Below are 13,320 nucleotides of genomic sequence, written 5' to 3'. Positions count from 1 at the left end.
ATATATATGCATACAAATATATTATGTATAAATAAATATACAAACTTAAATTTTGAACATTTTTTATAAGAACTGGTTTCGTTTAATATTTCTATAGTTATTCTTATCATTACTATATTATTGTTATAGTTTTATCATAATATCAATATTTTGACTGATTTTGATAGCTCTATAATCTATAATTTACAATATACATAATAAATGTACTCTGTCGTACATAGATACTAGTATTCATGCAGTAAATTTGATTTGTTTTTATTTTGCATATAATAATAATGACGATTCACTTTAACCTGATAAGATATTTTGCGTTTGGGAAGTGTAAAATAATATTAAATATAATTTTTAAATAAATTTTGTAGCTGAAGTTAGTAAATATTTTATTAAGAGGCTGGAAGAAATGCGAGAGTGTTAAATGTTAACACGATTTTGTTTGACAAAAAATATGAAATAAAAATTTTAATTGACGAGTTTATGTATAAAATTTTAAAAATAAACTTTAATGTTAATTAAACAAATGAAGGAGAAAGAGAAAAAAGGGAGAGAGAAAATCTCTTGTCAATAAATTATTCCAAAATAATTTATAAATTCCTATGTATGTGTATTTTATATAAAACAATTATACTAGAACGTAGAACTTAAAACATCAATTCAGTTGGTCATTCAAACAATTTTTTACTCTATTTAATTAAAATATAAATAATCTAATATAAAAATCTATTATTATTTAAAATCTCTATATTACACAATCAAATTTACATAAAAATATTTTTAATTACCAATCATAATATAAATCAATATACAATATATTATCCTTGATTAATAGATTGAATCATAGATTTCATTAAGACTGGGAGTTTTGCTGAACCATATTTGGAAAATATTGCATAATAATTAAGGCGTGAAAAAGTTCTCTCCATGCTCCTGGACAAAAAACATTTTTAAGGTTCTCTGAAAACGGTTTTAGTCAAACAATATGAATTTTTATTCGCGGATTCATAACTGTTTAAAAAATATAGATCCAAATTTATATGACGGTAACGAAAGGACAATCTTAACATCGAATTAAAAAATGTTAAAAAATAGTGAAAAAAGACGAAGACTATGTTGGCCGTGATAAGTATTACTTAGCATGACAAAGGCATTTTAGTTATTAACTACCCCGAAGAGGATCACATAAAAACTGAAGTATACAAATTATATATAATATACTATGATATATGTATATGTGTAATATACTATAAAATTTTAATGGATAAATCAAACGTTGCATACGTAATTAATGAATTCCTAACCAGGGCACTCTAACAGAACATATGTGACCGATTCCTCATTCTGTTCACAGAATCTACAGTTTGCATCCGTATATACATCCCAGTCTCGTAAGGTGGTATTTTAGTTCACATCGCTCTGTAAGGATTCCTGTGTTGATTCTAAGTTTTTCTTTTGATAGCTTTCATTAAACTTATTTAAGTAAAGAGCGAAAAAGATAAGTAGTATCATATTGATACACATCAATATGTTACATGTTCAAATTATTAGAAATATAATTCAAAATTTAAAAGATTTGTTCTGATTTAAAAGAATAAAAAGACATATGTCATGAAAAGTTTTTGGTTTATAGAAAATACGGGTAAGTAATTCATATTAATCAAAATGAACACAGAAACTAATCAAACTTTAAAAGAAATAATAATCAAGTAACTGATATATACCTATAATTATCGAAACATTCGACATAGGCGCAGTATATGGTGATGAACCTTTTCTAACAGTGGCTGAAGTAATATTTCAAAACGAAATGAGGGTTCTTCGTATTAATCGATAACAAAGGTATGAGCATGCGTTAATGAAAGCAAAATAGTGTTTAGTGCTTAAAACCATATTCCCGATATAAAAACCTTTTTATGTAGTAAATGATTTAAGAATATATATATAGAGCAGAACCTTCATTATCTGATATACCACTATCTAAGATAACTTAAAAAAAAATATAAGATATAAACCAAGAAATTAAATAAAAATAAAACATCTGTAAATACAGTCAAACCACTCTATAACGAAGTCGTTGGTACCTACAAAAAACTTCGTTATAGCGAGGTCTTCGTTAAAGAGAGGTTGAACAAAATTTTTTTTGTTTGAATTTTTTTTTTTGCATTTGATTGAGGAATATGTACGTATTTATTTTAGAAATATATTTAATTCATGTTTATTGTTTTAAAACATTAATTGTATATTGGTAAGTCTGTAATTTTAGTTTGTCCAGACATTTTTACTTTTTCCTTATTAAGGAACTCTTCCAAATCCAAATCTTCTAACAAGTTAATAGTTTTAATACAAAGAAGTTTCTCATACCTAAGTGACAAGTTGAGTGTTTACCTAGTATTTGAATAAATTCGTTATAGAGAGGTTTTTTTGTATGCTAAAATTAGTTTGCATACCTTAAAAAACTTCGTTATAGAGAAGAATTCGCTATAGAGAGTTTTGTTATAGAGAGGTTCAAAAATATGAAAATCGCTGTGTCTTCAACAAAACTTCGTTATAGAGAGAAATTCGTTATAGGGAGGTTCGCTATAGAGTGGTTGGACTGTACGTATTTTTATTACGTATGTCTTCAAAGAAAATTTATTTGTGTTAGTGTAAATATTAAGTGTAGCCAAAAATCTTTTGAAAATCAAGTCAGCGTAGATATAAGGTAAGAAACAATTGGTATATGGAAGGTACTAATATTAAAGGATTAAAAGAAAATATTATAACTCTTGAGAGTTCGATATTTATTAAGTGTTTTAGTACACATTGAATCACTGTTTCGTAATATTTATTTTAAAATTGATATAGGTTTTGCATTTGTATGGTTGATTCCTGTTCTGTTGCAGTTCTCAATTTAATTCAATGTATATATCTGCAGTGAAAAAAGTATAATTATAAGAACGAATAATTATAGTTGCAATAAATAAAGGTACCTTTAGTATATTATATAAAAGTACCTCACATTTCTGTTATTTTATTTTAAAATTGATATAGGTTTTGCATTTGTATAGTTGCTTCGTGTTCTCTTGCGCTTCTCAATTTAATTCAATGTATTATATCCGCAGTGAAAAGAGTATAATTATAAGAACGATTAATAAAAGTTACCTTTAGGTTGGAAATCAATATATAAACATATCGATTCTTATAATCTTAAATTAACTAATTAATTATTCTTTATAATAGAATGACGGGTAATGTAATCACAATAAAATGAAAGAAATTGAAGCGCTATACTCAATTCGTTACTGCCAAAAGTTTACAGAAATTAATATAAACTGTGAAGTTTTCCAAAGCTTTAGAGAACAATACGACAGCGGCAATGGAACATCTGCAAATAAACACAAATTCTACGTGCTTACACGGCTATTGAAGAGAGCTCGCCAACAGTTCCACGTTTGGACTCATCGCGTTAAGTTTTGTACGTACAAGCGTTGTACGGTCGGTTAAAAAGCGAAAGTGGCGACCCATTTAACGGAAACAATATTTTTATTTAATGTTTTTTAATAAATAAATACATATGTAAATACATATATGCATATGAGAACGTAAATGTGCAATAGTTTGTTTTACAAATTTATGTTTACTTATTAGTTAAGTCGCTAATTTAGTTAAATTGCTAATTTAGTTAAATTGCTAATTTAGTTAAAAATATCATTTTAATAATTATTTAATAAAAGTTTTTAAATAACTGATATGGCCACGCAAAATGAAATACCTCCACTTAAGCGTGCTGCTTTACAAGTGGTCGCTGGCGGGTCTGCCGGATTTGTGGAAGTCTGTATAATGCAACCACTTGACGTGGTAAAAACACGGATGCAATTACAAAACACAACAAAAGCCATCGGTGAGGTATGATGGATTTCTGTTATAATTTAAGCTTATTTAAAATATATTTTTTTGATTGGACACGCCCACTTATTTGCCTATTAATTAGTTCGTACAACATATAACTATAGGCTAAAGAGCACATGCATAATTGCATTGTGTTTATTTGGGGCGACTAAATACTCCATAAAAAGTAATTTTACCGGTTAGGTTAATAGGTGCTATTCACACATGTTGATGCGAATAGAGAAGCATAAAATATTGTTTAAATAAACTCTGCAATGATTTTGTTGTTAATAAATATGAAAATACAATAATTATCTTTAACTATGGCCAGTTAAAGCTAATACTCATTACAACAATTTTAAACCAATTATGATTTCAATTTTCTAATCGACGATTCATAAAATTAGTAACTGCTAGTCTGCAAGTTAAAGACAGATATTTGTTAATGTGTAAATATTTTGATTGTTACATACAGATGAGTGTATGTGAGAAAACATATGTATTTTTGTTAACTTATCAGCTTGAGAATTAAGTAATTTTCTTATCATTAAAGTAACTTAATAATAAAAGCAAAAACCACATTATCTTAACTGGCACCACAGATTATAATTGAGTAAATGCTATAAAAATATAAAAAAGTCATAATATTTTGGCAATTCATTTATGGAGCTTGATTTCGTTTTATATAAACTTAATAAAATATAGCATATACGTTTAATTACTTTCTAGAATTTCGCTGAAATCTTTTCAAATCAATCTTTGTACTGCAATAATTCAGTAATCGCATGCGTTCCAGAATAGTGTTGAGCTAACAAACTTGTCTTTTTGACCCACAAACAAATTCATACTTCCATACATAAATCGAAGAGGGCATTTCTGAAGGTTATTCTTGTTGTTTATTTTCTAATGTTGAAATGTAGAAGCAAAGAAATACTCACACAAACTTATGCGATTTCTATTAGATTATCTGATTTATAAAGATTTTAACATAAAAGTGTTAATTTAATTCCAGTTTTTTTTTTTTGGAATAGAATTTTGTAGAATATGAGTAAATTGAAAAGAATATTAATTTTTTAATAATTAAGAAAAAAATATATAAATTTAAAAATACAAATATAATGGACTTATTAAGAGTTTCAAAAAGTATTCATTTCATATGTCAAAGAAGTACTTGAAATATTGGGTTAATATCAAACTTTTATGAAAAATTCCTCAACTAATCAAAAGCAGTATTTTTTAATTTCATATTTTTTAAAATTTAATTTTAAAAAAATTATCAACCCATTGTAGTCTTGTGCTTTAGATTTGTGCTTTGTGATTTAGATGTACTTTAATTATCAATATTATTAACATCATTTACTAACGAGATTAGAAATCATTCTAAATTATTAAATTATACATAATTTAAATTGAATAAATTTAAATTGAATCACTTTGCTTCGGTATGAAGTCAATCAAAATATATGTTACAGGATGGCCCAATTGAACTGCAACTTTTCATGATACTGTATAATATACATTGTATAATATACAGTGTATATTAAAATTTTTTTGATTATTACCGGGCTTAGATCATTTATTAAAAAATAGAACTATAAAAAAAATTTATATTTTTTTATATTAATTTGAATTTTATTGAACCAACAAAAAAAGTTGTACATTGAAAATAACATACCGCATACCGAATATTATAACACTTGTGAAGTAAACGCCTTCACTGCTTTTACGCAAGCAGATTTAGAAAAAAGTATAAGAAACAAATAAATTTTTATATAATAGTCCTAAAAATTTGAAAACTAAAACAATTTCATAAAAAATTTGATGTGCAATTTTATAAACATTTTTAATAATAACAGAAAAGTAAATGTGCCAGCTAACAGCATCAAAATCGAAAAAAACATGATATCTTAAAGTTTTTTAAATACATTAGGTAAATGTTCACACCTATACACGGTAATAATGATTATGATTGGAAAAGTTCAATTAAACAATTCAGCTAATTTAACGTAGAGTATAACATAGTATAGCTCAATAGTTTCTAAAGAAAAGTTATTTATTTTTAAGGTTATATCGCTAATTTTAGTTGATTTACTTCTTAACATACTAACACTACACTTGCACTCTTTATATACAATATATAAATAAAATTAGTATTAGTACTACGTTATTAGTACTACCTATTTATTATCAAGTATTACCAAGATATGTACGGATTTTGTTTTTTTTCATAACTTGTTCTCATTTTGAAATTAATTTCATTATGCCTATTTCATAAAAGGCCTCGTCCTTATTAGCAAAACCAAAATTACGCATGATTGGCTGTTACAGTTGATACTGTCAGGACCATAAAACTTTTCACATTTTCAGCTGTCTGGCTTGTTTTTCGTCTTTATCAAAGAAATTATGCTAACTGTGAAATATGATTTTTAAGGATATATGGTATATTAAAAATATATATGATATGTATTTACTCTTTATTAGTGTCCATCTTTGACGCGCATTCAAACAAAACTAAGTGAATCAATTACCAAACTATCAAAAGTTTTTTAGTACGAAATCTCATCTTTCTAACACCATCTAGCGTAACCCGAGCGGACTTATACAACGCGGAATAACTACCGCACTTGTACAGATAACTAAAGCCAACTATTGGGAATATAATGAATTTCTTTTACTATACCTAATAATAACCCAGCCATATAATAATTGAATTAATTAATTAAAGTTTAGTTTAGTACTATTCTGTTTGTAGAGACATTATTTTTATATAGGTATATAATATATAGATTTGCTGTCCTTGCGTATTGCTCGTTGTTTGGAAGCTTATTTTTACAAATAAGTTTATGATAGAGATATTTTATGTTTTCGTTAAATATAGTTGAAAAACCGAATTGAACGAATATTATGTGGATATATACACACATAAATATAATAAAATATTCAATACAATTAATTGAAGATTCAATAGAGAGTCCGGTACATCTAATATTATTCTCTACTTACTTTTTATTCACTTTTTTATTAAATACTTCACGTAAGAACATTCTGCTTTTAGTATTTTAAAGGTCTATTATTATTTTTCAACAAACCTGAACACTTTTTATCAATATCATATGAACAGAAAAACGAGTGATTCAATGAATATAGGTATTTAATTTGTAAAAATAAAATTTCAGGGGAAATAAAAAAAACTGAAATTGAAATCTTTAAAATGAGAACACAAACCACATAATTAAGATATTTGTACATTGCAAATTTTTTAATTAATAATTGAAAGTTAAATTAAAAAAACTGGTTATAATTTAATTAAATTTTAACATTTGTAATTAACTGGACATGAAACCAAAAATAAATATCTATTGAATGTTATCCAAATTCAGTTCACAATTTTTCGTAATTTATTCAAGATTATTTAAAACATTTATTATAATATTTATGCAAAATATTTACATTATAAGTAATTACTAGAAGTTATAATAAAGCGAATTGGTATTAATGATGTATTCAAATCGAGTACTATAATTATTAAGATGTGACAGATACTTGAATAAATTGATTAAAATATGTAAATATTTCAATTCATCTAAAAAACGCTAATAAGATTTTGCTAAAAATAGTGTAATCATATTTTTGTAGTGGTAGTATAAAAATAAATGGATCTCGGATTTAACGTATCTTAACTGAATATAAATTGAATTTTTTACGATTCATATTTATAAGACAATTTATTAATTAAAATGAATTAATCAGTTTTTAGTAGTTATGTTATAACACCGAGCGCCCCCAAATTATTGGTCACCTGGTCTTTCCACCGGAGATGCGGACGTTCTCTACCGCATTTTTCACCTACTTGTACAGAATGAAACACCTTTTTAGGCGGAGTACGTTCTTCCACTCGCACGACATGACCAAGCCAGCAAAGTCGGAGTAGCTCATACAGCTCTATTCGATACTCGTTGCCAACGCGTAAAGGACCATAGAACTTTCGAAATATTCTTCTCTCGAATGCTCCTAAAGCATTCTCATCACTGTTGGTAATTGTTCAAGCTTTTGTACTATGCAGCAGAATAGGTATGATTAGAAACTTGTAGAGTGTGATTTTTGTTTACTAGATTACTACTACAAGGCTGAAAAGATGTCAAAATCAGTAGTAGCAATTGAATTGTCAGTTTCTGTTTTTCTTACTGAAGCATGTGGACATAGTAAAAAGTGTTCATTTTATTCGGGTTATCGTAACTAACTTAAGTTCTTGCCATGATTTTGCAAACTTCTTTTATATTGTTAAATGGTTTCATATTATTCCCATAATAATAATTATGACATAGCTGTATGATATACAAAATTTCATACTGAAAACATTAAAAGAAGACAGGCTGATTTTATTTTATGATTAGTGGCACTATGAACAGACTCCCTCACTAATTAGTTAAGCCCATTTCATTACTGGCACTGTTTGAGTACATACAGTTTAATTCTTAATATGTTAATTGAATTTCCGAGAACATTCACAACAATGTGGTTTCCTTAGATTTTGACTAGAAATTTGTTCTTGTTGACAGACTACTAGCCAATCCAACCTAAATGGGAAGATCTAAACAGTATCTGTACAAATGATCAGTTTAGGCTAAATTAAGGCATTCGACTATGAAATTCTATAAAGTAACAACGAACTATAGAATAATCTAAATGTAGACCTAAAGAATAATTTAGTTTAAAGGCTTTCAAAATCCAATTCTAAGACTTTGGCTTTTGTACACACTTAGACAGATGCAAAGCTTTGTTGCTGTAAAACTAAGCAATCAAAAAATTAAATTCGAAAGAGTCATCTAAGTGTATATTTGTCTATATCTGGGCTTTCCAAACTAGATAAAATTACGGGTCAATACAAATCACTGAATAGTTTGGAACATAGGTTCATAATAAATTTAGTTTTATTAATTCTTTATTAATTTATCTTTTTATTAAATGAATTTTATCAATATCGGTATTAATAATATTAGTTGTTGCCATACGAAAAATATTTTATTTTTAATATAATGACCTATGGCACTGGATACGAGTTTTTTTAACTAAGTTTTACAAAAAAATATATACTAAACCCTTTGTCAATTGAGTAAACTAACGTTAACTATAATAAATTATTTAAAACATTTTAATTAATTTATTTGGGATAGCATAAAAATAAAGGAATGTAATGTTACTAAAACACAATAAATAAAAATTTGTCTAATTGTGGTAGATTAGAAATATATCGAGGGCCGCACAAATATAAGTCGCAGGCTGCACAAATATTAGTCGCAGGCCGCACAAATGTTAGCCGCAGGCAGCATGAGGCCCGTGGGCCGTGCTTTGGAGAGCCCTGATCTATACTATAGTTATTAAATTAAATATCTAAACACAATTTCTATATTTATAAAAAAACAGCAAATAAAATCTTTTTGAACATTTTATAAAAATTATCTATAGTATATACCATATAATACATAATAATATATCTTATATATAAAATTAACATTGTCAAAATGTTAGTTACCGTACTCCTCCGAAACGGCTTTACCGATTTTTACCAAATTTTATATGCGTATTCAGTAGGTTTGAGAATCGGCTACTATCTATTTTTCATACCGCTAAAGTGATTAGGGTGTCCCTATCCAGCAAAAATATCTTTATTGCTTTAACAAAAATTTTTTTATTTTTTTGACATAAATTTTTTTATATTTTTGAAAAAGAAAACTTGCTATGATATGAAAAGTTGTTGTCTATGAAAATACTGAATTCATAAAACTGCCCCCTAATTTCTGCACTATCGTTAATTCCCAAAATGCTCTCATTGACCGCGTATTTCCAGATGTACACATACAATACAATAGTACAATAATACGCGATTGGTAATTAAAAAATTGATGAAAAACATTATCGAAGCCACCATTTTGAATGGCAAGTTCCGAAACGAAAAAGTTTTATTGCCACGAATTCCAATGATTCTCACAGACATGCCAATTTAATTCAAACGCGTTCAATTTCCTATTAGATTGGCATTTGCAAAGACCATCAATAAGTCGCAAGGCCAAACGATGTCTGTTTGCGGTCTTATAAATAAAATTTCCATGTCACAATGTTAGTTACCGTACTCCTCCGAAACGGCTTTACCGATTTTTACCAAATTTTATATGCGTATTCAGTAGGTCTGAGAATCGGCTACTATCTATTTTTCATACCGCTAAAGTGATTAGGGAGTCCCTACCCAGTAAAAATATCCTTAGTGCTTAACAAAAAATTTTTTATTTTTTTGACATAAATTTTGTTTATATTTTTGAAAAAGAAAAATTTTTTCTTAATATTTTATGTAACTACGCCAACAAGTACATCGAGCATTTACATCGACTTCGTTCTTCGTCTTCGGCTTGCATGGCAGATGGAAAATGTACTAAAAATTTTTCTAAAGATTTCACTAATGATACTATAACAAATACCGACGGATATCCAATATATCGTCGAAGAAATCCCGATAATGGGGGACAATGGCGGGTGGTAACGTATTCGCCTCTGCTAAGCAAGACATACAATGCTTATATTAATGTTGAGTTTTGCAGTTCTGTGAAGAGCATCAAATATATAAGTATGTCCATAAAGGCGGTGGTATGGCTGTGTTTAGAGTAGAAAATACTAATGTAAATGCTCCTCCAATGAACAAAAACGGTGAAATTACGCTCTACCAAATTGGTCGGTACATCACCTCCAATGAAGCTGCTTGGCGTATCTTCGGCTTTCTAATTCATGAACGGGATCCAGCAGCTGTTCAGGTAGCCGTCCATCTTGAAAATGGTCAGCGTGTATTTTTCACGAACGAGACAGTGATTGATCGTGGTACAAATCCACCTAAATCTGCACTCACTGCATTTTTTGAATTGTTTAATAGTACGGATGATTTTGGTGCCTTTGCAAAAACATTACTCTATTCACAAGTACCACGCTATTTCACATGGCCTTAAACAAAAAAATGGATGCCCCGCAAGCAAGTTTCACCAGTTGATGCATGTCTCAATTTATTTAAATCAAACGCTTATTTATAGTTAATCCAAGACACACTGAGTACTTTTATCTTCGACTGTTGTTGGTTAATGTTACTGGCCCATTATCATTATTATTATTTACAGTCAATCCAAGACAATTTAAATTTGAAGATACAACAGTTGTTGCCAGGGAACTTGGTATCATAAAATCTATTGATTTTAAATTAATAATTTAATAAATAAACTATAATAACTTAAAAATAATATTGTTTGGCGTTTGTTATTTTTATTTTCCTTTTCGTTCATAGCGCTCCATGCCTATTTCATGCATATACCACATACTTACACACTTATAATAAGTAACTTACTTTTTGTCTACATTAAAATTTATCTAAAAACTAGAAATAATTTATCAGGCAAAACAACGTTTGTCGGGTTATCTAGTATTTATATATATAGACATATGTTAATATAATATAGTAAATTTCAATTATTAAAATCATATATCATTTTTTATTTACAGAATCATTATAAAGGTGTGTTTGACTGTTTTGCGAAAATGTATCGCAATGAAGGATTATTTTCGTTTTGGAAAGGTATTCTTCCACCAGTGATAGCTGAAACACCAAAACGTGCCATTAAATTCGTTTGTTTTGAACAAACGAAACCATTGTTTTTATTTGGAGCTCCTGCACCAACTCCATTGGTTAGCAATTGAACTTTTTTATTTTAAACATAATTTAATATCATTTTATAGACATTTTCTCTTGCGGGCTTGACAGCAGGTTTGGTTGAAGCTATTGCCGTCAATCCATTTGAGGTTGTTAAAGTGGCACAACAAGCAGATCGTACAAAGATGAAAGAAACTCTTGGCACTTGGGCAGTTACAAAAAGAATCGTTCAACAGGACGGTCTTGGTTTTCGTGGTTTAAATAAAGGCGTTACAGCAACTATGGGTCGTAATGGTGTTTTTAATATGGTTTATTTCGGTTTTTATCACAGTGTCAAAAATATTGTACCTGCTTATGAAGATAATACAAAAGAGTTCTTCCGTAAAGTACTTATTGGCTTCACATCTGGCACTCTGGCCTGCTTTGTAAATATACCTTTCGATGTTGCAAAATCACGTATACAAGGTCCACAACCACAACCGGGTATAATAAAATACAAATCAACATTCGGTTCTATTGCTACAGTTTACAGAGAAGAAGGATTCCGTGCATTGTACAAAGGTTTGGTACCGAAAGTTATGAGATTGGGTCCAGGTGGTGCAATTATGTTATTAGTATTTGAGTATGCTTATGAATTTTTACAAAAGAAATGCATTTAATTTTTTAAATAATTTGTTAATATTGTAATAAAGATTTTATAATTTTATGATAAAAACAATTTTTTATTGAAATAAACTTATAAACACGGGTATATATGTTCCAGAAGTAAAACCATGGATATGGATGTTTTATGATATAAACTATACTAATTATTTAATTATAATCAATATTGGCTTGAACAAGTAGAAATATTAAGTATTTAATAGTTGGTTGATGCTAAGCAAACACTAGGTATTATACCAATTGTGGATTCTTCAAATCGAATCTATATCTATAATTTTGTTTCATATGTTGCAAATGTTTCAAATTACATTAGTTGTTAGTCTCAATTTCATGATCATATTATTTAATATTTCTTATCAGAAGCATTATATTATAAACTAATTTATTACTTAAAATTGATATATAAATATACGATATGGATAAGCTACAATAGCAACTTCATATAGAATTAAAGTCTTCACTTATTTATGCTATATATTTTATTCTACATTCTGCTCAAAAAGTACCCGGATTTTGTTGTTTGTTAACTACTAAGTAATAGTAATAGATAAGTAATAAGTAATAGACCTTTTTCAAAAAACATATGGTACAAGTTTGAGCGCCATCTGTCAATTAGTTTGTTTACAGCAGCTGTTAATGTGAGACTACCTCAAGTGCGTTTAGCGATTTTTACTATGGAAAATTTAGTTGAACAACGAGTTTGTTTGAAATTTTGTGTTTTCAACAAAATTTCATGTGTTGAAGCATTGAAAATGGTGCAGAAAGCTTACAGGGACTCTTCTATGTCTCGAACACAGGCATACGAGTGGTATTAATCATTCAAAGAGGGTCGTGAAGTGTGTTGAAGCATTGAAAATGGTGCAGAAAGCTTACAGGGACTCTTCTATGTCTCGAACACAGGCATACGAATGGTATTAATCATTCAAAGAGGGTCGTGAAGTGATCGAAGATTTGCCTCGTTTTGGACGTCCATCAACATCAACATCAAATACAAAAATCAAGAAAATTGTGCTGGAAGATCGTCGTATGACTAAAAGGGTGATTGCTCGTGACTTAAACATCTCAAATGGATCCGTTCACCACATTCTACATGATATATTGGGCATGAGACG

The 13,320-nt window shown here is 28.3% G+C and overlaps 1 protein-coding gene across 1 annotated transcript; it reads left to right on the top strand.

Moving 5' to 3' along the window:
• Positions 1-3,407: 3,407 nt before the first annotated feature.
• Positions 3,408-12,236, top strand: LOC119669544 (mitochondrial 2-oxodicarboxylate carrier-like). Its single transcript, XM_038079467.1, has 3 exons — positions 3,408-3,879; positions 11,398-11,580; positions 11,632-12,236. The coding sequence occupies exons 1-3, from the start codon at positions 3,724-3,726 to the stop codon at positions 12,202-12,204; spliced, it is 912 nt and encodes a 303-aa protein (XP_037935395.1). The 5' UTR covers positions 3,408-3,723; the 3' UTR covers positions 12,205-12,236.
• Positions 12,237-13,320: the final 1,084 nt, after the last annotated feature.

This window comes from Teleopsis dalmanni, chromosome 1 (genome assembly GCF_002237135.1).
Source record: "Teleopsis dalmanni isolate 2A chromosome 1, ASM223713v2, whole genome shotgun sequence".
NCBI lineage: Eukaryota > Metazoa > Arthropoda > Insecta > Diptera > Diopsidae > Teleopsis > Teleopsis dalmanni.
This window is presented reverse-complemented; position numbering and strand designations above follow the sequence as displayed.